Raw genomic sequence first — 27,361 nt, 5'->3', positions numbered from 1 at the left:
CCTTGGTAAAAGATTCAACTGAATACCAAACTGAATCTGTATTTGACGGGGTGGAGGAGCAGTAGAGCAGGAAGGACTGTCTGTGAGCTCGCTAAGCCCCGCCTACTCTATGAATATTCACTTTAAGTAGGTGAGGTGGTATCATAGAAGTCTGTGAGGGCCTGAGGCTCTGAGCCAATATACTGAAGAGTCTAAACCGGAAGCTGGCATAAGGTCTGGGTAGAGCACAGTTTTCAAGCAGTTATGGACAGCAGTTATTTGAACCCAAAGGTATTAAAATAAAAGCACTTCTTTCTATTTTACAGTTTTTTACATGGTTAAGTGCATTATAAAAAATTATGCTATATATCCCCTTTAAGGATTTGGATTGGGTTCAGCCAGACATCTGGATACAGCCGGAACCGAATCCTGCTGAAAAAGTCAGAATCCTGAACCAAATCCGGGAATTGATGCATCTCTACAAAGAACAAGCTCATCTCATGGTTGGGCTGTGAGAGACAGAAATGGGTTGGTTCTGTGTCTCCCAAGTAACTGGATAGAGAATTAGATTTTTGTAAGGCAAAATACCAGTTTCTCATTAGATAGGTCTTTGCCCAAGTAAAAAACTGAGCTTCTTTATACAGCAGCATGGGTAAAGCAGCTCTCTCTAGCATGTTGTCTCATTGTGGTGAAAGCAATACAGCTCTTCCCAAATAATTATTTCATCACTATGAGGGACAGTATCATATTGTCTATTAGCCTTTTAAAAAAAAAAAAAAAAAGTTCCCCAAGGCTTCTCTGTGCTATTACTTTGATCAGTTATTTAGAAAGAGGGAAGCGTAGGGATGCTAAATGGGAAACAAATGTAATCACTCACCATCCAGACTGTGTGCAGTGTTGATTGCATGCAGTGTCTGCTCACACCACTGGGTGAAACCATCCTGGCACTTGTTTGCACCTTGGAACAGTCTGAGCAACTTCTCTTCCTGTTCCACTTTCTTGCTCTGCCGGCTGTTGGGTCCTGCTGATTTACTGTAGAGAAGCAGAAAAAAAAGACAATTTTGAGGTTTCATTTGTACTGTTACAAAAGATAACAATACCCATCCACAATAGCAGAAGCTCAATCATAGCATCACAGCTGATGTTACATATTAGGAGATATATAACAGAATAAGTGCAATTTAACACTTAGTGGGATGCCACAGTGGTTCTGCGTGCGCACCTGGAACTAGTGTCAGCCTGGGCACAGGCACATGGAGTGGATTTTGGCAACAAAAGGCTTGAGCGCGGTGGCCCAACGCAGCAGCTCCGGGTGCATGCACAGAAGAAGACTGATGCAAGTGTAGGGGGTTAATTTGGATAAACACAGGAATCAGCCCCATTAGACAGCAGCTTAAGCACAGCTGACCAAGCATTTCCTAGCCCTGTTTAGAATACACAAAGTTTCAATGTAATTTCAACTAAGAGATTTTCTGCCTTGACAGAGGAGAGGTGGGAGGAATCATCACACGGTAAATGTGTTGGCTTACATCTGACCTCAAAAATGTAGGGTGTTGTATTTGATATAAATCAGTTCACTGGCAAGGACACCTTAGCCGGTGACAAGTTGCTGTTTCCAGCATGTTGCAGTAGATACATAACACGTTCTCAGCTCTTTTGCATAAACTTTGTGCTTCAGATGACGCTCTTACAAAATTATGTGTCATATAAAGAAAAATAAGTCAACATATGACAAAAGAGAAAAATGGCCCCACAGTAGACAGTTTAGTATCCCAAGAACCAGATTAGCCAACTGAACAGTCAGATAATTGTAGCAAACAGACAACATAAGAGAAAATGCAAGTGTAGAGTCAGTGCAGGTTCTCAGAGCCACCCTTCCCACCACTCTGTCCTGTTGTTTATTAGGTACGGTGTCTGCCAACTGCCAATTTATACAGAAAAGCACAAAAGGAAAACTTTAAGCAATGTAAAAATACTATAAGATATCCTAGAGTGCCCTACAGTGCCTCCCTATGGGTGCAGCTGTAATTCTGAGAGTATACAGCAGGGGGCATTCCATGAAGGGCCACATACTGTACATTATTAGCCTAAAGCCTGATGCTGATCTGACAGCTGCAAATTCTGAGAAAAGTAACTAGATAGTTACTATAGGACAGGGATCATCACAAGCATTAAAAAAAGTTCTTTGGGGATGCCAAGGGCTGTGATTGGCTGTTTGGTAGCCCCATATGGACTGCTGGCCTGCAGGAGGCTCTGAATGAAGTAAAACTGTCTCTGGGCTTCCAAAACTTCTCTCCAAGCCAGAGATTTGGGCACCTACTTTGAGGCCACTGGAAGCAACATCAAATGGGGTGGGGAGCAACATGGTTGAGGATCACTGCTATAGATATCAGTGACAGGCAGTAAAGTCCCCAAGTCAGTATGTAACTAATTACAGGTATAGGACCCATTATCCAGAATGCTCGGGACCAAGGGTATTCCGGATAAGGGGTCTTTCCGTAATTTGGATCTCCATACCTTAAGTCTGCTAAAAAATCAATAAAACATTAATTAACCCCAATAGGATTGTTTTGCATCCAATAAGGATTATTTATATCTTAGTTGGGATCAATTACAAGGTACTGTTTTATTACTACAGAGAAAAAGAAAATCAGTTTTAAAATTCTGAATTATGTGATTAAAATAGAGTCTATGAGAGACAGTCTTTCCGTAATTCGGAGCTTTCTGGATAACGGGTTTCCAGATAAGGGGTCCGATACCTGTACTATCATACGACTGCTGTCTAATATGGGAGTTTATAGAGGCCAGCCCTATAAAATGCATAGTGAAATGCTGGACCAAGCAAGACCAGCATGGACTCTGGCAGAGTTGGCCTGGTTATATTTGGTTTAATGCACAGACAACCAATGCCTTTTCTTAGAAGCCTGTAGCACAAAATGTCTTACTGCCCTTTAACATACTGGTATGGTTGAGTGCAGAGTATCGATTTTGGTTTTCTGTATGTATTACGTGGTTGTACCCTCACTGCACCCCCTGCATTCTGGTTTAAAATGTTTAGCTGTGAGCACAAATTTCCCTTTTGCTATTAGTAACTATACTGGCTTATTTTAACTTTACTGGTCTGTTAATAGAGTTCTGCTAAATACTGGTAGGCACTGCAATCCTGCCCTATAATTAAGTGCACTGGGCAACTTGTAAGGCTGGCACCCAGAACAGAAAACTGCTGTTTTAATAGTGTGCCTTGTACAGACCCTGGCACAAACCAACCCTGGCATACATCCATTCCTTTTTCTCCAGAGACAGCTTAGAAATCCCTGTCCGGACAGTGTGTGGCATGCTACCAATACACAGCTCATATAAGCATTAATAGGTTAAGGAAAATACCAGTTTATTTTGGATGAAAATGATTAACCAAGTTTGACTATTTAAAAAGTAAGCCAGAAAGCAATGAAACTGAAGCAGGCACAATAACAACTGAAATGAAACCTAAACCTATTTCACCAGTGACTAAACTTTAACAATAGAGGTATGGGATCTATTATCCAGAAACCTCCAAACAGGAATACCTTCTCCTATAGAAAAAATAATAGTAATTAAATAGTTCAAATTTTAAAAAATTATTTTAATTCTCTGTAATAAAAAAATAGCACCTTGTACTTGATCCCAACTAAGATATAATTAATCCTTATATTTTAGCAGACAATGTAAAGATATCCAAATTACAGAAAGACCCTTTATCTGGAAAACCTGAGGTCCCGAGGATTACGGATCCAGTACCTATAGTTATTATATATAACTGGTGGTGTGTAAACGTGACCAAGAGTAAATTTTGGTCAATGTTGCAGGTGCAGTATAGGCCCTTTTTCAACATGAGTGCAATGAACTAGGCTTGGGCTGAACATTCTTTCCACCTATTGTTTTAGTCATGAAAAAATGTATGGGTTTTGTTATTTCTTAAGCTAAACAGGGAAACTAAGGCAATTAGATATATACCAGTATACACTTTCTTTCAGTGTAACTGTTTTGTAAGCAAGTGCCTATAATGAAAGAGAATTATCTGCGCACCTTTCATCTATTATCTACATTTAAAATAAACCCAATAGGATTGTTTTGCCACCAACATGGAACGGTCCCATGGACCGTTTCGGCAGCTAATCGGCCCGTGTATGGGCACTTCCGACAGGCCTGCCCGATCGATATCTGGCCTGAAATCGTCCAGATCTCGATCAGGCAGGTTAGAAAATCTAGTCGGATAGGAGACCGCATCGGCTCGTTGATGCTCTCCCCGGATCGAATTTACCTATGCCCGTCATTATAATTAGATCGTTGGGACCCAGTGCCAAACGATCGAATTACCCTGGATTCTCCTCATATCGCCCACCCGTAGGTGGGGGATATCGGGAGAAGATCCGCTCAGAGCGGATCTGCCAGTGTATGGGGACCTTTAGTTACCACCAAGTACAAGGTACAAGTATGGGACCTGTTATCCAGAATGCTCGGGACCTGGGGTTTTCCAGATAAGGGATCTTTGCGTAATTTGGATCTCCATAACGTACATCTGCTAAAAATAATTTAAATATTGAATAAACCCAATAGGCTTGTTTTGCCTCCAATAAGGATTAGCTATATCTTAGTTGGGATCAACTACAAGGTACGATTTTACAGAGAAAAAGGAAATAATTTTTAAAAATTAGAATTATTTGCTTATAATTGAGTCTATGGGACATGGGCTTTCTGTAATTCGGAACTTTCTGGATAACAGGTTTCTAGATAAGGGATCCCATACCTGTGCTGTTTTATTATTACAGAGAAAAAGGAAATCATATGAAAAATGTGACTTAATTTCTTTCTTAATTCAGATCACTTTGGATATCTGGTCTCTGGATACAGGATCCCACAACTTGAATGCATTTTATTCATTTCCACATTAAAACTATCAGAGGAAGAAAATCGCCTGTACCCTTGCATTCCGTATAAGGCCTGTATTTTTTTAAATACCAATAAATACAAAAAAGGCAGATGTAAATAAAAAGTAATTACGATATTATCCCAAGTATTTATGCCAGGCTGACAAAATAAAGCTGCAAGGATTTAACCTTTTTAAATAATAACTGCAGAAAGTTGAGATTTCAATAGGTTAATAAACACAGAAGAACAAGAAAAAAAAAATCCTTGCCAAAAAGTGAGCGCATTCCAAAGGAAAAGGTGCAACAGCAAGCGCTAAGGGGGATTTAGCTTTTCATTGTCATAGGAGGATTAGAAAGGCATCAATAAAGTTTCTTTGCTTATAACTGGGCTGTGCACTGACAGGCTGCCAAGCCAATAGAGTTGCAGAGGCAGGAAACATCTGACATTTCAGGGGTCTTACATGCGGCCCCTGAATGCTCAAGAGGTATGGCTTTTAGATTTTATGTTGGTCATGGTGCAATACAATACCTTTAAATATAAGAAGCATATCTAATTTTTCTTTTGTGCAAGTAGCATAGGGGCTACAGTAGCGCACAGAAGGACATTTGTATCTGTTACTATCATGCTTTTATTTTGTAGTTGTTAATGATATTATGGGTCCTATGCTGTATCCCACAGATTCCTGGTTTTGGTGTATCCCTAACTCTTGGGATTTCATACACAACTGCCTTAGTGTAATGGGTTTTACTATATTTTTTGCTGTTTAGGAAGGGATGTTAGCATTTACTGTGTGCTACATTCTATAGGGCCCAAGCAGTCAAGCTTCCTGTGACGTGGAGATTTCCATGCAAGAACCATTTAGAGAAAATACTTCATACCTGGCAGTGTTCTTATTCTTGCTGGTGGCATTTCGGGGAGTGACCTCCTTCACTGCATCATCCCAGAAACCGACACTGGAACCCTTTACTTCTGTACTGCTCCAGATGCTGCTCATGGAGTCAGACGACCACTGAGGACTTAGGTTGTTATTTAAGGATCCCCATACTGAGCTTCCAGAACCGGCCACGCTAGTGCTGCTAATGTGATTCTATAAAAGGGCAAATCAATTACAATTACACATATGAGGTGGCTAAGCCAATGACATTTGCTAGACTGGTAGTTTTGCGCATTAACTCTTTAAATGAAGAAACTTCTGCGTGGCAGATCAAACACATTAGTCTTGTTTCAAGTTCCAAACAATACTGATGCCAGAACTTTTCCACAGAAATACATGCAGGTAATTCCAAAGGAATGCTACTTTGTTTTCAAACAAAGCCAAAAAGGTGGCTTTATTGCCAACAAGCAGACTGGATGCACGATTGAATTCTGGCACAGCAGAGAAGGCACCAGGGACAACAAATGAAGTACTCACATTTACTACAGGTGCCACAGGCACAGATATATTAGCTGGTCGGTTCCGCACAGGCTGTTGTTGGGTTTTCTGCATCTGTCTGGCTTCTTCTTGCTGGATCTCCAAGAGAGACTTGGTGGAGCCTACTGGTTTGCTCACACTCCCCCAGCCAGGTATTTTTTGCTGCTGCTGCTGCTGCTGTTGTTGCTGCTGCAGTATTTTCAGCTCCTGCTGCTGGCGACGCTGATGCTGTAAGGCAAGTGGCCATATTGTATTTAGGTTATTGCTACATACCAAACACTTCTGGCAAATGATCCAGCACTGGTAGAAAATACAAACACAAAGAAGCGATACAAACGTCTGCATTGCATATTAGATGCACAGGAGGATGAGCTTGGTGATGTGGTGTATCTTGCTAATCCAATGTGGTGGGTGTTGGTGGGGGGGAATACGCAGACACAGCTACCACAACTATTGTGTCTACAAGCCCATTTCCGCAAACAGTTGGGATACGGTGTAAAAGGTAAATAAAATTAAAATGCAATCATTTGCAAATCATTTAAACCTGATATTGAATTGCAAATAGTACAAGGACAACACATCAAATATTGAAACCAAAAAATGTTTGTCTCTGCTTATTTTGAATGTAATGCCAGCAACACGTTTCCAAAAAGTTGGGTGAAGGGCATGTCTCCCACTGTGTTACACAGTTAAGCCTGATATAGGATTGTGCTGTTCAACAGTTCTCCTTTGTCCTATTTTTTCATTTCATAATGCACCAAATGTACAGATCTCGATTGCCAGCAGGCAGCACCTGGAGTCATGCTGTTGTAATAAGTGCCTTCCCTGGAAAAGACGTTGTTTGGATGGCAGCATGTTGGGTCCAAAACCTGCATATACCATTCAGCAGTAATGGTAAAAAGTGCCTTCCCAGTAGTATAAGCTACCTATAGCATGTGAAACAATGCACCCCCAATACCGTACCATATGGTCTTTTTTTTTTTTTTTTTTTAGCTCAGTGGACATGGTGTCTATGAGAATTTCACATTTTAATTGGCCAGACCACAGGACAGTATTCCACTTCCCCCTTAAATCTCAAATAGGTTTTGCTCCCAAAATAGGTGGCTGTGTTTCTAGATCATGTTTATATATGTTATTTTTCTTTGCATGAAGCATAGAGACAGGTCAGGCAATATACAGGTCCTTCTCAAAAAAATAGCATATTGTGATAAAGTTCATTATTTTCTGTAATGTACTGATAAACATTAGACTTTCATATATTTTAGATTCATTACACACAACTGAAGTAGTTCAAGCCTTTTATTGTTTTAATATTGATGATTGTGGCATACAGCTCATGAAAACCCAAAATTCCTATCTCAAAAAATTTGCATATTTCATCCAACCAATAAAAGAAAAGTGTTTTTAATACAAAAAAAATCAACCTTCAAATAATTATGTTCAGTTATGCACTTAATACTTGGTTGGAAATCCTTTTGCAGAAATGACTGCTTCAATGCGGCGTGGCATGGAGGCAATCAGCCTGTGGCACTGCTGAGGTGTTATGGAGGCCCAGGATGCTTCAATAGCGGCCTTAAGCTCATCCAGAGTGTTGGGTCTTGTGTCTCTCAACTTTCTCTTCACAATATCCCACAGATTCTCTATGGGGTTCAGGTCAGGAGAGTTGGCAGGCCAACTGAGCACAGTAATACCATTGTCAGTAAACCATTTACCAGTGGTTTTGGCACTTTGAGCAGGTGCCAGGTCGTGCTGAAAAATGAAATCTTCATCTCCATAAAGCTTTTCAGCAGATGGAAGCATGAAGTGCTCCAAAATCTCCTGATAGCTAGCTGCATTGACCCTGCCCTTGATAAAACACAGTGGACCAACACCAGCAGCTGACATGGCACCCCAGACCATCACTGACTGTGGGTACTTGACAATGGACTTCAGGCATTTTGGCATTTCCCTCTCCCTAGTCTTCCTCCAGACTCTGGCACCTTGATTTCCGAATGACATGCAAAATTTGCTTTCATCCGAAAAAAGTAATTTGGACCACTGAGCAACAGTCTAGTGCTGCATCTCTGTAGCCCAGGTCAGGCGCTTCTGCCGCTGTTTCTGGTTCAAAAGTGGCTTGACCTGTGGAATGCGGCACCTGTAGCCCATTTCCTGCACACGCCTGTACACGGTGGCTCTGGATGTTTCTACTCCAAGGTCTGGAATCGGTCCTTCTCCACAATCTTCCTCAGGGCCGGTCACCCCTTCTTGTTGTGCAGCGTTTTCTGCCACACTTTTTCCTTCTCACAGACTTCCCACTGAGGTGCCTTGATACAGCACTCTGGGAACAGCCTATTCGTTCAGAAATTTCTTTCTGTGTCTTACCCTCTTGCTTGAGGGTGTCAATGATGGCCTTCTGGACAGCAGTCAGGTCGCCAGTCTTACCCATGATTGCGGTTTTGAGTAATGAACCAGGCTGGGAGTTTTTAAAAGCCTCAGGAATCTTTTGCAGGTGTTTAGAGTTAATTAGTTGATTCAGATGATTAGGTTAATAGCTCGTTTAGAGAACCTTTTCATGATATGCTATTTTTTTGAGATAGGAATTTTGGGTTTTCATGAGCTGTATGCCACAATCATCAATATTAAAACAATAAAAGGCTTGAACTACTTCAGTTGTGTGTAATGAATCTAAAATATATGAAAGTCTAATGTTTATCAGTACATTACAGAAAATAATGAACTTTATCACAATATGCTATTTTTTTTAGAAGGACCTGTATAACCGACAGCCCAGATTTTTAAATGCATTAAAAAATAAGAATTTGGGTTTCATGTTTAATTTGCAGAGGACTTTTTTTTATCACTGCAATATTTGTCCGCACAGTGTGTCACAGAGTGCTGCATTCCTCCCCATATTTATCACCATGGGCCCCACCCTCCCGGAAATGCTATTAACCATTACCCAACTTTTCTATTCCTATGTTGTTTGTTTTTGTTGTTTATATCACTTATACCATCATATCACTTTTTAACATCATACTAAAAGTTAATCTAGAGGTGATCTACCCCTTTAAATTGGGTTCTTTCCCTGTAGCTAGCTACTGTTTGGGTCTGTCGATACAGAGCCCCATGAAAATAAATATAATGCCGCTCTTTTGGCTTACTTTGCAAGTAAGCCTATCTAGCTGGCTACCTCCCACTCAAGAAAGGCATGTCTATCCAAGTTCAGAAAAAACAGTAACAAAATCCAAGTTTTACTCGTCAAACCTCCAGACTTGCACCCACAACCTCTCTCTCTCTAATCTTTTCGATTTAACAGTTTGCGTAGATAACAGCTTCATATGAACACACCTCTTGCAGTTGCTGCCGTTCCCGTTCTTCTTCTAGTTTTTGTATTTCTGCCAGTGAAAGTGCTGACTGTGAGGCAGTGGTTGGGGAGACCTGCTGCCCCCATGTGGAAGATGATGGTAACTGGAAAAAGAAAAGAAAATATTAATATTAATAAAATAAATGGTATGAAAGCAGCACTGGGCATTGTGCTGACTCCTATACAGGCAGTACCAAGTTCACTTGTGGTGTCAGATATCGTTAAAGACTGTGCTTTCCTTGTAATGCAATGTACACTATTAAAAAAAAGGTACAAAGTTTGCTATTGGTCACCCGTTTAAAAGCCAAGAGCTAATGCTATGGGTTATAGCACTTGAGCAAATTTAGCATTTTTTATTAATTTACTGCATTAGACAGGATTATTTGCCTTAACAGAAATATTGAGGGATACACACAGACAGGTTGAGAACCCTTGACTGGATAAGGTGTGTGTGGCTACTGTTCTTCTATTCCAAACAAGCAGACGGATGCAATGGTTGCAATGTCACTAAAGTTTGTACCACTGCAGAATATGTAGCAGAACATGACAATTTGCTTGTGAAACACACTGGTGGTAAAAAGTAGCCTCCATTCAAACTCTCTTCATGGGGTTAACTAGCTGTACAGTAAGCCTAACTAGTAATATATTAAGTCCTATTGAATTGATGTCTCAGTCACAGCACTATTAAATGAGAAGGGACTGCCGCATCCGAGAGCGGAGCACAGCTGTAGACCCCCCACCCAAATAAGGAAGGCCTCTCGCTAGAAAGACTTTCCAAACAGGTAATCAACTCTTGCTTTAAAACCTCTTTTTCAAAAAAAAAAAAAAAATTGGCACATTCAAATATGTACTATTTATCATAATTTCACCTAAAGCTAAAACTGGGCATTTGGCTTTGCAGAGATTTTGAGACTGATACAGAAGTTGGTAGAGAAAGGGAGCTTTAAGAACTTTTTCTCAAAAACAGTGGATTTAAAATGTTTAAAACAAATTGTAGCTGTGAACTTGGAACAAGCAATTCCTTCCTGCTATCAATTTAAAATCAGATTTAAAACACAGATTTTTCCAACTGAACGCTAGATGCATCAACAGTGATACCATTATGGATGTGTTAGGAAGCCCATTAGTAGAATTTCTATTTTCCTGAAAAGAACCTTTAGTTGGTGGTTCAGTAAGAGAATGCACAGTCAGCTGTTGGGTTTGTCTCATTTGACTGGCTAATAACTCTGTATAGCTCATAACCAAACAGCTCATTTGGATGAGAGGGAATCCTTAAAAGGGACTTGTATAGTGTAGGAGGCTGCAAACCTGGCTCTCTGCATTCTGACAACTCTAGAAAGGTCTATAAGAACATAGTTTGGTCTCTGTGTTAAGGAGGCAACTTGATAAAGGCCATTCTGAAAAAGGGGGGACTTGCCATTTTAATGACGTTTTTTAAGTTACTGCTATTCTAATAGGTCTTAACATTTTTATCTTTTAATGGTTTCTGATTTATTATCTTTTTCTATTTCACATCTTTCTGGCCTGCAAATGAATATGCTGTTGTCAAACCAATGAACCCAGCAACAAAAACACTGAACATGGGGCCTCAATTTCATGGTCATCCTTGTTCTTTCTAATGCTTATCTTTCTGTTCAGGCCCTCTACTATTCATCTTTAATCGCGATTTGCAATCTGTAGCTGCAAACTGTCGTAGAGTACCACTATCTAGATTATACCTGTGTAAGGTACTCATTTAAATAGCACATTTTAACCACTCTACTGACACCGCATATATGACCAGATTGATACAGAAAAGGATTTTAGTTGCTTATCTACCAGACACCAAAAAAAATTGGCTTCTTAAAGACAGGGTGGTATCCCCCTCAACGTCTTCAACACATTACCATATATTATCAACATCCTGTACATATGAACAGCGCTGCGGAATATGTTGGCGCTTTATAAATAAATGTTAATAATAATATGAAACTCTGCCAGTACCTTCATTTGGGCCAGCTGTTGCTGCTGCTGTTGTTGCTGCAGGCGCCTAAGTGCTTCTTGCTGTTGCTGCCGCTGTCTCTGTAGCTCCTTCTGCCTTTGTGCTTCCTCGCGCTTCTTTCTTTCTTCTTCCTCTGCCTTTAATCGTGCCTCTTCCAATAATCGTCGTGCGGCCTCCTCTTCTTCACGAGCCCATCTAGCTGCCTCTTCCTAGTGGCCATTTAAAAAAGATAGACGTATTACAACAAAGGGTTACAGGTAACGGAGAACAAACTATCCTATATAGAGAATGACAAATGGCAGAGCATAACAGGCATAACTTGTCTTGGGGGGGGGGGGGGGGTGAATAATAATTATCTTCTGATGCAGTTATAGGTTACACCTTGCAACAATGTCTTTATTATGCTTTTGAGTATAGTCTATGCATGCTGTTACGTTCGTTACTAGCTCAGAAATGTACAACTAGAATCAGGGGCTAAAGGTCTCCAGGAAGGGATTTCAAAATTTCGCCAAACTGGACATCAATCATTCCACTGTCTGGAAGATCTTCTACAAGTAAAAAATATTCAACAACTGACAACGCAAAAGAGCTAAAATTCATCTCTAACAATCCTGGAATTTTATCATGGGACCAATAGGTAGCTCTCCCCAAAAAGTATAAATATAAGAAAGAGGCTGTGCAAATTAGTTCTACGTGGGAGGTGTGCCAGAACACCTTTGCTGTCCAGAAAAAATATCAGGTCAAGAATAAAGCTTCCCAATGAACAAATAGGCAAAGACCATGGGAACAATGTGCTCTGTACAGAAAAGGCAAATATACAGTTATCTGGCTACAGTACCAGGAGAAAGCACTTCAACAGAATAACCTAATACCAACTGTAAAGCATGGCGGTGTAAAGGTTGTGGGCTACTTTTCTGTATCAGGGCCTGGGCAGCTCACCATCACAGAATCCACTATGAATTATTTATTGCAACAGAAGGGTGCTTGAGGATAATGTGAGATCATCCGTCAACATTCCAGTAAATCCACCTAGGAATGGTTCTGGAATGGCTACGTCAAAGCCCAGATTTAAACCCTATATTGCCGTGGGAGGATTTAAAATGGGCTGTGAATGCTGAATAAAAAAATCTGTATGGAGGAGTAACAAAATATCTTGCAGTCAGTGTCAGACTGGTAGGTCATTATTGTAAAAGCCAACTTTAGGGGTGTGAATAACTATTGTTCAGTAGTCAGCTGAATCATTTGCCAAAATCCAAAGACGATTATCAATATTAGACTTGTTGATGTGACACTGACTGGTAATAAACTAAGTTCTCTCAAGTGTCCCCTTGTACACTGGAAGGAGAGTATGTGAGCTTATCTACTAGTACCTGTTTTCTCTGTATTTCTTCCCTTTGTCGTCTTTCTTCCTCTTCTCTTTTCTTTTCCTCTTCTCTTCGTCTCTTTTCATCTTCAGCCCTTTTGCGCTCCTCCTCCTGGCGCCGCTTTTCTTCTTCCTGCCGCCTTATTTCCTCTTCAAGCCTTTTCCTTTCTTCCTCCTGTCGCCTCCTTTCTTCTAGTAACCTTAGCTCTTCCTTGCGTTGCCTCTCTTCTTCTTCCATTTGCTTCTGCAATGCCAGCTCTTTCTGCCGCCGTAGTGTTTCCTCCTGTGTGAGAGAGTTTGCACAAACACATCATAAGTACATTACCTCCAAACTGACTTGAAAACAAAATATTTAATATATTAAATGGATATTAAAGGACACCTGCTTCCGTCGGGCCAGCTGCTCCTCCTCCTCCCTCCTTTTTCTCTCTTCTTCCTCTTCCTGTCGCCTACGTTGTTCTTCCTCTTCCTGCTTTGCCCTAAGCTCAGCCTCTCTTCTTTCTTGCTCCATCTGCAAAGCAAGGCTGCATAAATCTCTATTCTTTCTTCACACACCATTAAACACAACAGAGACATGCTGGCATGCTAGGTGTAGTACGGAGTGTAAAAATTGCACACCTTAAAATGCAACTTAACTTAGCTTTCCAAGAGAGTCTGGACTAAGTCCTGATACTAAAAAACTATTTAAAAAAGCCTGAGCAAATCACTTATTTTATGGCTACTGCAGTGATGTCACTTACCTTTTAGGGGATATCAGACTTGCCCTTAAAACTCATACTATTTACAAAGCATTTATAAAACATAGATGCTTAGTTTAATAGGCCAGTAGAACCTCAACAAAAAAAAAATACTTTTGAACCATTAGCTAATATTATATAAAAACAATGTACCTATATCAACACTATATATCTATGCATACACACACTTTGTAGCTATGGTGGCTGCCAATGCTACTTGGCTACTAATGCTAACTTTTTTGATAGTGTCCCCACAATATCTTATGTCCTTTGGAGCCTCAAAGCCAATAAAAGCAACTCTGCAGTGTCCAGATAGCTGACCTTGGCAGCTTTCACTTTCTCCATCTGTTCTAGCTGTTCTCGAGTTGTTCCCTGATTTGCTGGCTCCACTGGGAGGTCCCAAACGCTGCTACCCTCCCATACTGGTATGATGGATTACGTAACATGAGGGGGAAAAAAAGATATTAGAACAAAAAAATCATTAAACAGAAAGCAATAGGTATTTGAAAAAGACAATAATTAATGACAAATCTAAAACCTTGAAAGGGTGCCCTTAAGTTGTTAAGCACCCCTTAGTCATTGACCTGGTAAGCCTATTTATGGGAGGATATACCGGATGTGGAGAACCTCGCACTACAGTAATTGTTAGGGTGCACAGTATTTGGAAATAACGGATTTAGTGTATCGTGTTATAGACACAAAGAAAATTAACTGGCACACCTATTCTAGTTAAAATATAACTTTTACTTCTAAATAGTTAAAAGCTTAAAATAGATAGGAAAGAAAGGAAAAGATTTAAAACATCAGTCACACCTTGATTCTGTATCAATTCTAGCTCTGGCACTCCTGGATATTGCTACTTTTCAAGTATATTTAATATTGTTGGTAACATTTGTAGCAACCGTATAATTGGTCTACACAGTATCTCCTGTGTGTTTTGTAAAGGGAATCGTGATTCTATTACCCAGGTAAGTATTAGGAAATAAAACATTCATACGAAGGAAAGCTTGGAAGTGATCATGCTATATGTATAATAAACTTTATTTCAACATTCATGTATTGTGTCATTATTGGGTCCGTGTTTATTTTAGGCAGGGGGTCACATCAAATATTCGCTATGTAGGCAGATAATTCCCCTATGGTGCCCAGTACACTCAAAAGGAGTAAAACTTCTACTTATTAGTTCACTTTGTTAGAACTCAGTACTTCTCCAAATATAAGGTGTTTCTAAGTGAAACCCAGTATTCCCCCGAGTGTAAGATGTCTCTAAATACTTTATAAATCAGGGAGTTACTTCTGTCGGGGTGATTACACGTCCCTTTTCCTTTATTTAGGGTAGACCGATTAGTTTTTCAGCGGGACAGCCTTCTCTAGTTATGCTGTCCTTTATGGTTAGCCGTGAAGTGGCTCTCTTAACCTTTGGCGATCGCTGTATTTTACCGGTCGGAGGCTAAATGAACTAAGCTTTTTCCATTCGGCTACTGCACATTTCCGTCAAGCAGGTACTGATTATGTTCGCATTGTTCTTTAGGTAGGCTAAACCCTATCTTACAGCTTCCACACATTCCCCCAAGCGGGTCCTGGTTATATTAGCACCATCGACAATTGTTAACCAGTAATTTACTACAAAGCAGATGAAGACTACAATTATGGATTGCTTACAACTTGTTAATGTTTACAACAGTCTCGCAGGAGCAGTGATTGCATTTAAACTTACTGTGTCACAAAGCTTAATCGAGGAAAACGTAAGAACAATTATTGGCTTATATTACCACGGCATCAGAAGATCATCTAACTATAGCGCTGGACGCGTATCAACTTTACTTGAATATATACTGGTGCAGCTTTAATTCCCCAGCGCATAAGAAGATCACCTAAATATAGCGCTGGCCGCGCAACAACTTTACCTAAATATATATTGATGCAGCGCATATGTGACAATCAGCTTGCTAAATTCGGCGCTTTGCTTTCCCTTATTATTTGTACGGCGCGTCTCTTCCACAAATTCTACTCTTTCGCTGCATACCTTCCCATTATTACCTCCAGGAAGGCTAAGTTTTAAATCACGGCTAGTGCTGCCACTGTTATTTTAGCGTTTTTAATTATATTCACTGATTGTTGTTCCTACGATATTTACCCCGTTGTCTGCTCCTAATCATTACGGATCATCCTGGGGGATGCTCCTGCGAGACTGTTGTAAACATTAACAAGTTGTAAGCAATCCATAATTGTAGTCTTCACCTGCTTTGTAGTAAATTACTGGTTAACAATTGTCGATGGTGCTAATATAACCAGGACCCGCTTGGGGGAATGTGTGGAAGCTGTAAGATAGGGTTTAGCCTACCTAAAGAACAATGCGAACATAATCAGTACCTGCTTGACGGAAATGTGCAGTAGCCGTATGGAAAAAGCTTAGTTCATTTAGCCTCCGACCGGTAAAATACAGCGATCGCCAAAGGTTAAGAGAGCCACTTCACGGCTAACCATAAAGGACAGCATAACTAGAGAAGGCTGTCCCGCTGAAAAACTAATCGGTCTACCCTAAATAAAGAAAAAGGGACGTGTAATCACCCCGACAGAAGTAACTCCCTGATTTATAAAGTATTTAGAGACATCTTACACTCGGGGGAATACTGGGTTTCACTTAGAAACACCTTATATTTGGAGAAGTACTGAGTTCTAACAAAGTGAACTAATAAGTAGAAGTTTTACTCCTTTTGAGTGTACTGGGCACCATAGGGGAATTATCTGCCTACATAGCGAATATTTGATGTGACCCCCTGCCTAAAATAAACACGGACCCAATAATGACACAATACATGAATGTTGAAATAAAGTTTATTATACATATAGCATGATCACTTCCAAGCTTTCCTTCGTATGAGTGTTTTATTTCCTAATACTTACCTGGGTAATAGAATCACGATTCCCTTTACAAAACACACAGGAGATACTGTGTAGACCAATTATACGGTTGCTACAAATGTTACCAACAATATTAAATATACTTGAAAAGTAGCAATATCCAGGAGTGCCAGAGCTAGAATTGATACAGAATCAAGGTGTGACTTTGATATTTTAAATCTTTTCCTTTCTTTCCTATCTATTTTAAGCTTTTAACTATTTAGAAGTAAACGTTATATTTTAACTAGAATAGGTGTGCCAGTTAATTTTCTTTGCGTCTATAACACGATACACTATATCCGTTATTTATGGGAGGAGGCACAGCCAGTTTCAAGTGTTCAACATTGGCTAAAAGCAAGAGCAGAGAAATGCACCCGTACCCAGCTGTGTTGCTGAAGTCATCAGGGCAAACAGCACACCTACTGCACACAGTGCACTGGTTTGAATTAAATGGTGGTTTTGAAATAATTTTTAGCAGTGAATCTCCATGATGGTGCTCTCCTCTTCCTTTACAATATACTAAAAGGCCAAGTGGTGTGCCATTGAGGATTGATGCATCGAGTCTGGGAGCAGTAAGGCTGTGCCGTTGAATACCCATATTTTGATTCAAACAGGACACCTAGCATGATCACTGTGTTATACTATCTCTTAAGGAGATTAGTACAGCAGAGCTTGTGTGCTGGCAATCAATTAACAATACTTCAATCAATGAAAGGGTATTTTGGAGATTTCTTTTCCCAAGGGCAGAACGATTTCCACGCAGGCAACAAAACTCCTCTCATGTGCCATTACCCTCAGCTCAACAATTTGACTGGGGGTAGAGAAACTCCAAATAGGCACTAGATACTATTTATATTAGCTAGCTACAGACTATTTGTGCTCTGCCCTTTCGGCCATGCTGACACAGTAAGTAATAGAAAAGCTACATACCACTTAGTACCATTGCTCTTTGTTTTTAACAGAAACCAAGGTGTTAAGAGTTTTCAAAATCTGCAGACAACCATAACCAAGTTCATCAGATGACATACCTGCTGGTTGTGCGGCAGCAGGTGGAAGCTCCCACAATGAGGTGCTGTCTGGTACTGATAATGCTCTTGCTACTGGTGGGATCACAGTATGCTCAGGTATCCTAGAAGATAACCATCAGCAAGGAAAACTTAAAGTATTATAAAGACTCTTTACATACGATGTAAAATGGCAACGGATAACCTATTAAGATTGATATTCAATAAAAGGCACCTTAAAAAGTGCAACTCTGCATTCTGGACTTTACTTCTCACAATATACTTTGCATTATAATGAACACCAGTGAGTTTATAAGGCACAGCTTGCAAAACTATATACTATGTAGTATCTACTGTGTAATGGAGAGCAAGCAACAAAAATTCTAAGGATATAATCAAAAGTTTGCTACTGGTCTAATCACCCATAGTAACTAATCAGCTGCTAGGATTTACCGGTCACCTGTTTAAAAGCAGGCATGTTATTGATTGCTAAAGCTGGGCAAACCTTGTACCTTTTATTATATATTGGGTGCCTGTGTACTGAAGGCATTATATGAGAGGAGGCAGAACTGATTTTAATTAAAGTAAATAAAATTAAAGGGCCACTTGCTTCATGTGCTTTATCCAGTTGAACATTTATGTTAATGGCACATACCGGTAGGGAGATCCAAGTGAAAGAAGCCAAGGTAAGGGGACAAAATGCTACTAACCTACCCCAACCCCATTGCAAATGACAGAGTTGCCGATATTGCCCCTTGTCCTCTAGTGAGATTTGCAGGGTTTTGTCTTTTTCTCTAGGGGCATTAAATTGTTATGAAGCAAACACTACGTTTTTCCCCAAGTACCATTACTCCTCAAGCAAAGTCAGCAGTCTCCTCCTGCTGAAAGACTGCCTTTCTTAGCTTCTTTTTAATATTTGGAGCCTGTGTCCCTATTGCAGTGTTGATTGGCAGGTGTGTCTTGGAGGATGGCAAAAAGTACTGTCTCTACAAACCCAACAGAGTTTCTGTATGTCAATTATTTTACCATAAGCAAAAAACTGTACTAATAATTCTAATCTAATGAAATGATTATATGGAAGGAGTTGGACAGCAATTGTTATCATACACTCCAGCCTGATGGTGCAGGTTGTGGATTTGGATCTGGCTAGAAATGCTTGGGTGATCTTGATAAATTCATTCTAAAAACACCCAGCTTTCTTTTAGGAACTCAAATTGTACCTCATACTTAGGGACTGCAAAGGAAGAGGCAACTGTTGCTGCTGGGAGGAGAGAGCTGCTTTCTGTTGTTGCGCCAAGACTGCATACTGCTGCCTGTAATAAATGATATATACATACTGTTAATATTCACACAAAAGCTCAAGGTTCAGAGATCAGACATAATCATTGAATAACATTCAAAAGAATTTGTAATTGCAATGCTTATGCATCAGGGAATACTCAAGCAAACTACTAAAAGTAGGAGGCCGGAACTGTTAAAACCAAGGTGTTTATTTTTTTCTGTCAGCATATAAGCAAATATTTTCACCCAGATTAGCTGCTTTCAAGATTGACTATTAACCAGTTATGACATGAGCCATGCATAAGAAACTTCATGCAAAAAGTATGCCTCAGCCCTTTAGTAATGTAATCCGTTACATGACTGCCTGGTGGCTCCATGCTTACACGTGTGCCTTCAATTTACATTGTTTGGAGACTGATAAGACATGTCTGCATGTGGACAACAGTAGCTTAGTAGCAAAAACTTGGAGACATATGGAGTTGAGACAATAAGAAAGAAATGCCTGATTTGCATCTCTTTCACCTTCATCTGTATGACAGTTCAGTAAATAGCTGGCTATCTAAGAGCTTAAACATGATGGCTTTCGAATATTGTTTTGTCAGTGAAGGTAGTTCCCTTTCCCCTGTTCTACATTAGAATACTTAGGGGCATGCCTAGGGTGGTGGTTGGTACCCTTCAAGCAAAAGAAACCCAGCAATCTACACACAAAACTGCAAAGGAAGATGCAAGCATCTATAGATTCAGCTGATAGGGTTGAGGATACTTCAAAATCCCCATGTCTATAGAGGAGAGATAGGGCATGAATCTAACTGAAACCTACTTGAAAACAAATGTTTAATGATATCTGTGCAAGGATAACATAAGAAGGCTGCTGTCAGCTATTTAAAGGGGTAGTTCATCTTTAACTTAACATTTAGTATGAAGTAGAGAGTGACAATTTGCAATTGGTCTTCATTTTTTTGTCCAGCAACAAGTAGAATGTGTGTTAAACTAATTTACTAAAATGTTTACTTTTGCGTATATACAGAAAACCATACAATGTTGTAAACCATACACGAAGAGCCCGATACAAATGCTTATGAAGGGCACTGGGAGCTGTAGATCAGCAACTACCAACTACAAACATTTTTACACTTGTTTTTAAACACGGCAGTGCTATATGCTGCTCTGAGAAAACTTGCACATGCAGAACTCACTGAAAAAGGAACTGCTGGTATCGGAGATGGTGCATCTGATACAGGGCTGTGATTTCCTGCTGACGACTTAAACGCTCAGGGTCCAGGTCCCCCTGCAATGATTTCAAAAAAAAAAAAAAAAATCATTTAGCAATCAAACTAAATAGATGACATTTGTTTGCCTTCAAAGCGTTTGTATTTGTAGTCAACAACAAAATAACAAATATGCCAAAATATGCTGAATGATTAAATGTATTTTTTAAATATGGTGTCTGTGTTGTATTTACCTAAGCATCAGATAACAGGTAATTTAAGATCCTAGGGGGCACAAAAGCAAGAGAATGAGCCCCTTCGTTCTCATTTGCTAAGCACTTGCAAAAATGTTCTAAGAGCAGGTGGTAGGAACAGGGATCAAAATGGGTTGCATGGCCTGCTGCTCTATACTTTGCATCTCTGAATGACGCTCAAGGTAGGGGGTGTAAGAGGGGATGCCTACATGCCACCCCTCCCCCATATACAGGCAGATTTCATTCAAAAACAGCCTGCAGGACTCTTGTTCTCTTGAACAGTAGCTCAAAGGGCTGTGGATTTTTGTGCAATGCCCCACACAATGGCCAACGTGCAAAACAAATGCTTAATGCTTGATATAAAACAAAAAATAAATAAAACCAATGAGGATTTACATCAACATCTGATGAAAAACATAACTTACAAGTCTAGTAGGTGTTGGGGGTGTGGAGAAAGGAACCCGTCCCCATTTTTTAATAATATCGCCTAGTGACTGGAAGGCATCATCACATACTCTTCTTAGCAACAGAGTCATTGGGAAGTATCCAGCTTGATACCACTCAGCCATCTCTCGATTACTAAATGGACCTGTGAAAGAGTTGATAAATATAAATGCCTACTAAACAATTTATGCAAGAAACAAGATCACCAAATAGAAGACAAAATGGAAACGCACAATTAGGAGATGAACACTCACCCTGGATCTCCCCTTGTGGATCTTTGTAGTACCACTTCTGCTGGTTGTCTAGCGAAGGTCCCTTCACTCGCTGGTCTAGCACTTTCACTAGCAAACGGTCATCATCAAGCGTCCCGTCCTGCAGGTACGCCACCATTTGCTGCGCCTGCTGTAGGAATGGAAACTATTTTTAAAATCGTGCATAAGCTAGCAGCACAGCAAAACATCTCTGAGAAATCTTACAGAAAACACAGAAAACTTTAAAATGGGGATGATTTTTTAAAATTTTATTTTAACACCACTCCCCTCAGCTATATATTAGTTTCAGTTGGCAGCTTATTGGCTTGGGTATGGGAAAGCTAGTGTGTCTCAGGCAGCTCAATATTTAGTTGGTTAGAACAACATCATTAGCCCCATAACACTGCTGTATAGAATAACTGTGTAATTTAGCAACATGAGTTGTCTCCCTATTTCTTTTGCTAAGGTGCATTCACAATGAATTAATAAGCTATATAAAAAAATTCCCAATAAAATTTCTATCATCTCAAATTTTCTTGAACATCCAGATATTTTATTTTAGATCTAACTACAATGGTACCTGTTCAAGGTGTTCTAGTCCATCTTCTTCATCAGGTTCTGGGGGCATAGGTTCCATGCCTGGAGCAGCACAAACAGTTGAATGGGCAGGAACTGTGGGAGTGTCTAACTGAGGAACAGGGACAGAGGACATGGCAGGTACTTTGTGAGGGTCTGGTTGTCTAGCAGGAGACCTTTGGCTGAAGGCAGGAGATGGAGGATGAGGTATACATGGACTACTTTTTTCCTGTGACCCTTGATGACTGAGTGAGGCAGCATCTGTAATAAAAAAATATATATATGTATATTTTCGCAAACCAACTGACAAAGCAAAATTCCCCTTCACCCTATAAAAGTCAAGAAAGCAGCATGATTATATAAATATATACAAAAACGTGATTTGTGTACTAATACATACCTACCATATGGCAATGCACAAGTGTACCCTGTATTTTTTATTTAAAAAAAAAAATAAAACAAAAACAAATAAAAAACGTGATTTGTTTCATCCCATGAGATTGATTTCCCCTAGGATGTTTTAATAAATAATTGGTTTAATGTATAACTCTTTTGTGACCTCCAGTGTGTCTTGGGTTGTGCTCCCTTCTGGTGGACTTTCTTTGACATGCACTTAATTCAGCCGAACAAAAGGTTGATAAAGCTGAAATGTCAACCAAACCACTAAAATTTATATGGATCTCTACATGCCACATTTGACAACCCTATCTTAGAGTCCTCTATGGGCTCAATTTTTGAAATCTGGACCCATAAGTAACATCATAAGTGGGTGGAGGGAAAAAAAAAAAAAAAAAAAAAGAGTGGAGGAAAAGGAATAAATAAAAAATAATATGTAGGAGACACAGTCCAAACCCCTAAAAAACACAAATACAAGAGTATTGTAGAAATGATACCTATATTGGCTAACAATAATACATTGCAAGCTTTCGGAGCTCTAAGGCCCCTTCGTCAGGCTCCAAAAGCTAGCAATGTATTTTTACAATACTCTTGTATGTGTTTTTTCTTTATTATTATTTTTCACACTGGCTACCACGGTACTACAGTTTTTGTTTTGTGATAGTCCAAATCCTAAAACAGGCAGGTTCCTGACCAGCTGCAGGACTCTATCCTGCACATATAGGGCATCAATCTTTTCAAAAAGTTAATTCATATATTATGATTTATCTAATATATGTTGCTGTAAAGGCAAGCTTTTAGGTGTAAAAACAAAAAGCAAACAACAAGTTTTAACAAAGCTTTGCAGTTTGGTAGGAGAAAGATACATATCCATTAAGAATTAATCAGAATGCGTACCTATCTATTTGTAAATTATAGTTTTCTGGGTAAATACAGGACACTGAACTCATTTTAAAATAACTACCATGACTGTCCTTACCTTCTTTGTGTTTTGATGGGGTAGGAGGTGATGAAGGTGACTGTGATCTTACATCTATTTCAGTCTTACAAGATAGATGAGGACTTGCAGCCTTCTGGTTAGCAGTTTCTGAAGTTTTATCTGTCCGGGGCACTGGTGATGGAATTCTATGGTCTGGTGAAGAAGTGGCTTGAACTACTAAAAGAAAAGGGGTGGATCATTTTATGCAGAGATAAACAGAATTCTAAACTGTCCAAAATAACTAATTCATGTCTAATTTTACTTTTCATGTTAAACTATGTATCATGTAATAAAAAGGTTTTACAGCCGCTACCAATACACAGTATATGTCATTGAGTGGCAGTTCTGAATCTCTGTGCTTAATGGCTTACCAGTGTAACCATTCCTGCTCAAATCATTATCAGTCCGAGACTGAACAGGATCGGTTTCTTTGGCCTCTTCTGTTTGGCTGCCATCAGAGTCCGAGTTATCAGCTCCATCCATGGAAGGTCGAAAATCCAACTCTTGCTCCTCAGGAATGGGTTCTTTCTGCACCTTCTGCACATTGCACATAACATAAAAAAAGGGAAAAAAAAGGAAATTTAAGCAATAATAAATAGTAAAATGTGAATTTTATTTTTGGTCATTTATCTATAAATCTTCCATGAATTGTAGAAGAAGTTATTTGCACATGGAGATAATGGAGCATTTCTTCCACAAGGGCTACCATATAGGCTGCTACTTAACAGACAGAAATTGTCATCAATAAAATCTGAATTAAAGGGGTTGTTCACCTTATAATTAACTTTTAGTATGATGGAGAGTGATATTCTGAGACCATTTGCAACTGATCTTGGAATATCACCACCTATCTGATTGCTAGAGTCTAAATTATCCTAGCAGTAAGGTAGTGGTTTAAATGAGAGACTGAAATATGAAAAGGAAAGGGCCTGAATAGAAAGTCATAAAACAATATTTTTATTATTATTATTTTTGCTTCCAGGGTCAACATTCCCCATTTGATAGCTGGGAAAAGTCAGAAGAACAAAAATAATTCAAAAACTATAAGAGATGAAAAAAAATAAAGACCAAAGGGAAAGTTGCTAAGCATTGGCCATTCTATAATGTACAAAAAGTTAAAAGTAACAATCCCTTTATGACCAGTGCAAAACTGATGGCAGAATGATTATACTTTTTAGTCAACAGAAACTTTAGAATGTTTTCCCTCAGACATGGGAATAACATGAAAAAAGATGATGATGGAACCACCACGACTGAAACTGGTATTCTCAGCCACACAAGTGACAAAAGAAAAATGCATTTGAACAAACTTCCAGCTATTCAGGCAGCCTCACCTTGGAAGGTTTGGAAGACAGGAATGCCCCTGAGGAGTCAAATGTGCCTGTTTCATCTTCTGCATCATCTAGACACCACTCTGGCAAACTGTCCCGTTCATCCTCTGCACTGCCTGAACCACTTCGTGCCCTGCGGTACCCACGCTCATCCTCACGTTCTCGTAAATCATAGTCAAACCGCCTTCGACGATCAGGGATCTCTCTCCAACCAGAACCCCGTGCACCATCTACGTGGAAGGGGGAGGAAAATCAATTGACTGAAAATCATAACACCACATTACACTTCCCAAAAATGCAATCAACTATGCATACAGATGTGTATTACATCAGCAACCTCTTTATGTTACAGTACCAAACTTTCCTAGTTTTTTCAAAATCAAGGGAAATTCTTCATAATCCTGATGCAGACATTTTGTGTGTTGTCCAGCTCTAATCATTACACACTGTCCATTCCCTAAATTGGTCTTTTTTCGGTTAGTCAGTAGACTAATAATGCATGTTAGGAATTTAGATTTGAGAGGATAAACCAGAAGTCACATTGGATATTTTGAAGAGGTGAAGAGTACTATTAAGAGTTTACGGATGATTATCATCAGGTCAGGCTATTTCACGCTTTCCTCTGCTGCCCCTCAGGCTGCTAATCCTATAATACTTAATTGTTCCGAGTGCACAATGGTCAGTTTAGTCATGCTTTGTTGCATGCTTCCCAACTATGCAAAAATATGCATAACTTTGGGAAAAACAAGGACATGTTTGTGCAGAGAAGGTATGTGTTTGTATCTGTGGCTTCAGTTTGCCCTGTGTACAAAAGTGCTGTGATTGTGTAGAGAAAAGTGTGACATGGGGAATGTAGATATTGCCAGAGGTCAACCACATGGTAGAACATCAGTTAGAGAAGAAGTCCCTTCTATTCCTGTCTACCAATACGGTTTGAAGTAACTTAGGTTACTACTGGTTTCATTATAATAACTGAAGCCTGAAATCAGGACCCCTATAAATAACAATGTATAGTCTGATCTTTAAATAGATGCATTTATGTTATATATATAGAAAATAATGTATTAACTTGGAAAAAAACAAGCAATTTAGAAGTCAATGAGGCATCCCATGGCCATGTAATTGCACAAGTCTGCAGACTGACATTGTTTATAAGGATACATTGTATGTTATTCCTAGATATGTACTAAATGCTTGCCTCAAAAGTGTATATACCGTATATACTCGAGTATAAGCCGAGTTTTTTAGCACCAAAAATGTGCTGAAAAAGTCACCCTCGGCTTATACTCGAGTATATATATTTGGGAAGCCCTGCCATTTGGGAAGTACTTGCCATAATGCTGTGCATCTGCTGTACGCGCTCCTGTCCTGCGTGCGCTCCCAGCGTTTAATCGTGCACTTCAATCCTATGTTGTGTGCGCTCCCTTGGTATCAGTGATTCATTCCAACAAGCGTGCTTCAATCTAACTCAGGTCCTTTTCGATGCAGACGCGTATGTACGTACGCAAGCAAACACGCACGTTTGCAAACGCGCGCGCTGATGGCTGTTTCTAGGTTTCAGCAGACGCGTGCGTGTTTGCTTGCGTACGTGCATACGCGTCTGCATCGAAAGGAACCTGAGTTAGATTGAAGCACGCTCGTTGGAATGAATCACTGATACCAAGGGAGCGCACACAGCGTAGGATTGAAGCGCACGATTAAACGCTGGGAGCGCACGCAGGACAGGAGCGCGTACAGGAGATGCACAGCATTATGGCAAGTACTTCCCAAATGGCAGGGCTTCCCAAATCTTTGTTAATGTCTTCTTGTAATGTGATGTTGCAAATTTCAATCTGTTATTCTGCCAAGCATTTCCTTATGAAGTGAAAGGAAAATGGTAGTGGACAGTAAGACTGGCAGTGAATATGTACTATGTGATATTATATGAGAGGTAGTGATGTGCAGATTGATACTCAGTATAGCAGCTTTCTTAGCCTTCCCAAACTGACAGTTAAAAAAAAAAATAATAATAATAAAAGGTTAAACAATAAAAACTATGAGGCAAACTTTTCTCTCTCAAACTCCATGCTGTTTATGTATTTAACCTAGCCCCATAGTAAAATAATTTCCCACGCTAGGCTTATACTCGAGTCAATAAGCTTTTCCAGTTTTCTTAGGTAAAATTAGGTACCTCGGCTTATATTCGGATCGGCTTATACTCGAGTATATACGGTACACAATATACAAAACAAAGCACAACAATAAAAGCAAGGTCTTCACACTCAGTCACTGCAAATTTAGGGCATTCCCTTTATTAAAGAAGATGTCCATCTTTTTACCTCACATCATGTAAGTGCCAACTTCGTTAGATTTAAAGGATTTTTGCTAACAAGGCCCTATGAGAATTAATAATTTGGCAATAGGGGCAATAGGGGATTGGTTGATGACAGTTTAACAATAAGCAGACATCCCCAATAAACGGGTTTTTTTTTACGAACTTACAGGACAAACCAACACAAACCAGAAATGATGGTGATATTAGGAGATACACCTTGTCTACTAGGGGTGACTAATCTCCAGCAAATGCTTTTGCATTTGTAAATCACTGCAATTGCAATGTAAATCACTGGTGAAAAACATATGCGTCACTTTTAGGGATGCACCGAATCCAAAATTCAGTTTAGAACTCAGCCAAGATTCGGCCTTTTTCAGCAGGATTCAGCTGAATCCATGTGCCTGCAAACTGAACCTTTAAAATCACAAACATGGAAGTTGAAAATTTTCACCACTTGCGCAGTGCACAGTTGTCTCTAACCATTCTGTAGCCTTACTTGTATATGCAAATTAGGATTCGCATTTGGTTCAGTATTCGGCTGAATCCCAAAATACCGTCTTCAGTGCATCCCTGGTCGCTTTGCAGCCTATAAATAGCCTAAAATTTCTGCTTTTTAATCAGCAGAATGAGAGATCTAGCGAGGGGTCTAAGGGCCGTGACAGACGGGGAGATTAGTCGCCCACGACAAATCTCTCGT

General features: G+C 39.7%; 1 protein-coding gene across 4 annotated transcripts in view; it reads right to left on the bottom strand.

Annotated features, from left to right (window-relative positions):
• The window catches only part of gigyf2 (GRB10 interacting GYF protein 2), a 65,198-nt gene that overhangs the window by 2,667 nt on the left and 35,170 nt on the right, over positions 1-27,361 (bottom strand). For 2 of the 4 annotated variants that reach the window (XM_012970921.3, XM_012970923.3), the window contains 17 exons: positions 24,354-24,580; positions 23,391-23,556; positions 23,020-23,193; positions 21,649-21,905; positions 21,072-21,219; positions 20,799-20,962; positions 20,108-20,199; positions 18,851-18,943; positions 17,655-17,755; positions 14,044-14,144; positions 13,368-13,496; positions 12,993-13,268; positions 11,625-11,831; positions 9,626-9,745; positions 6,299-6,526; positions 5,766-5,974; positions 857-1,011 (listed from right to left, as the gene is read on the bottom strand). In XM_012970921.3, the coding sequence (XP_012826375.1) occupies positions 857-1,011; positions 5,766-5,974; positions 6,299-6,526; positions 9,626-9,745; positions 11,625-11,831; positions 12,993-13,268; positions 13,368-13,496; positions 14,044-14,144; positions 17,655-17,755; positions 18,851-18,943; positions 20,108-20,199; positions 20,799-20,962; positions 21,072-21,219; positions 21,649-21,905; positions 23,020-23,193; positions 23,391-23,556; positions 24,354-24,580 (2,847 nt within the window). Of the gene's footprint in view, positions 1-856; positions 1,012-5,765; positions 5,975-6,298; positions 6,527-9,625; positions 9,746-11,624; positions 11,832-12,992; positions 13,269-13,367; positions 13,497-14,043; positions 14,145-17,654; positions 17,756-18,850; positions 18,944-20,107; positions 20,200-20,798; positions 20,963-21,071; positions 21,220-21,648; positions 21,906-23,019; positions 23,197-23,390; positions 23,557-24,353; positions 24,581-27,361 lie in introns of all 4 variants that reach the window. The other 2 variants (XM_002933354.5, XM_012970922.3) reach the window with 1 other exon arrangement.

This window comes from Xenopus tropicalis, chromosome 5, assembly GCF_000004195.4.
Source record: "Xenopus tropicalis strain Nigerian chromosome 5, UCB_Xtro_10.0, whole genome shotgun sequence".
NCBI lineage: Eukaryota > Metazoa > Chordata > Amphibia > Anura > Pipidae > Xenopus > Xenopus tropicalis.
This window is presented reverse-complemented; position numbering and strand designations above follow the sequence as displayed.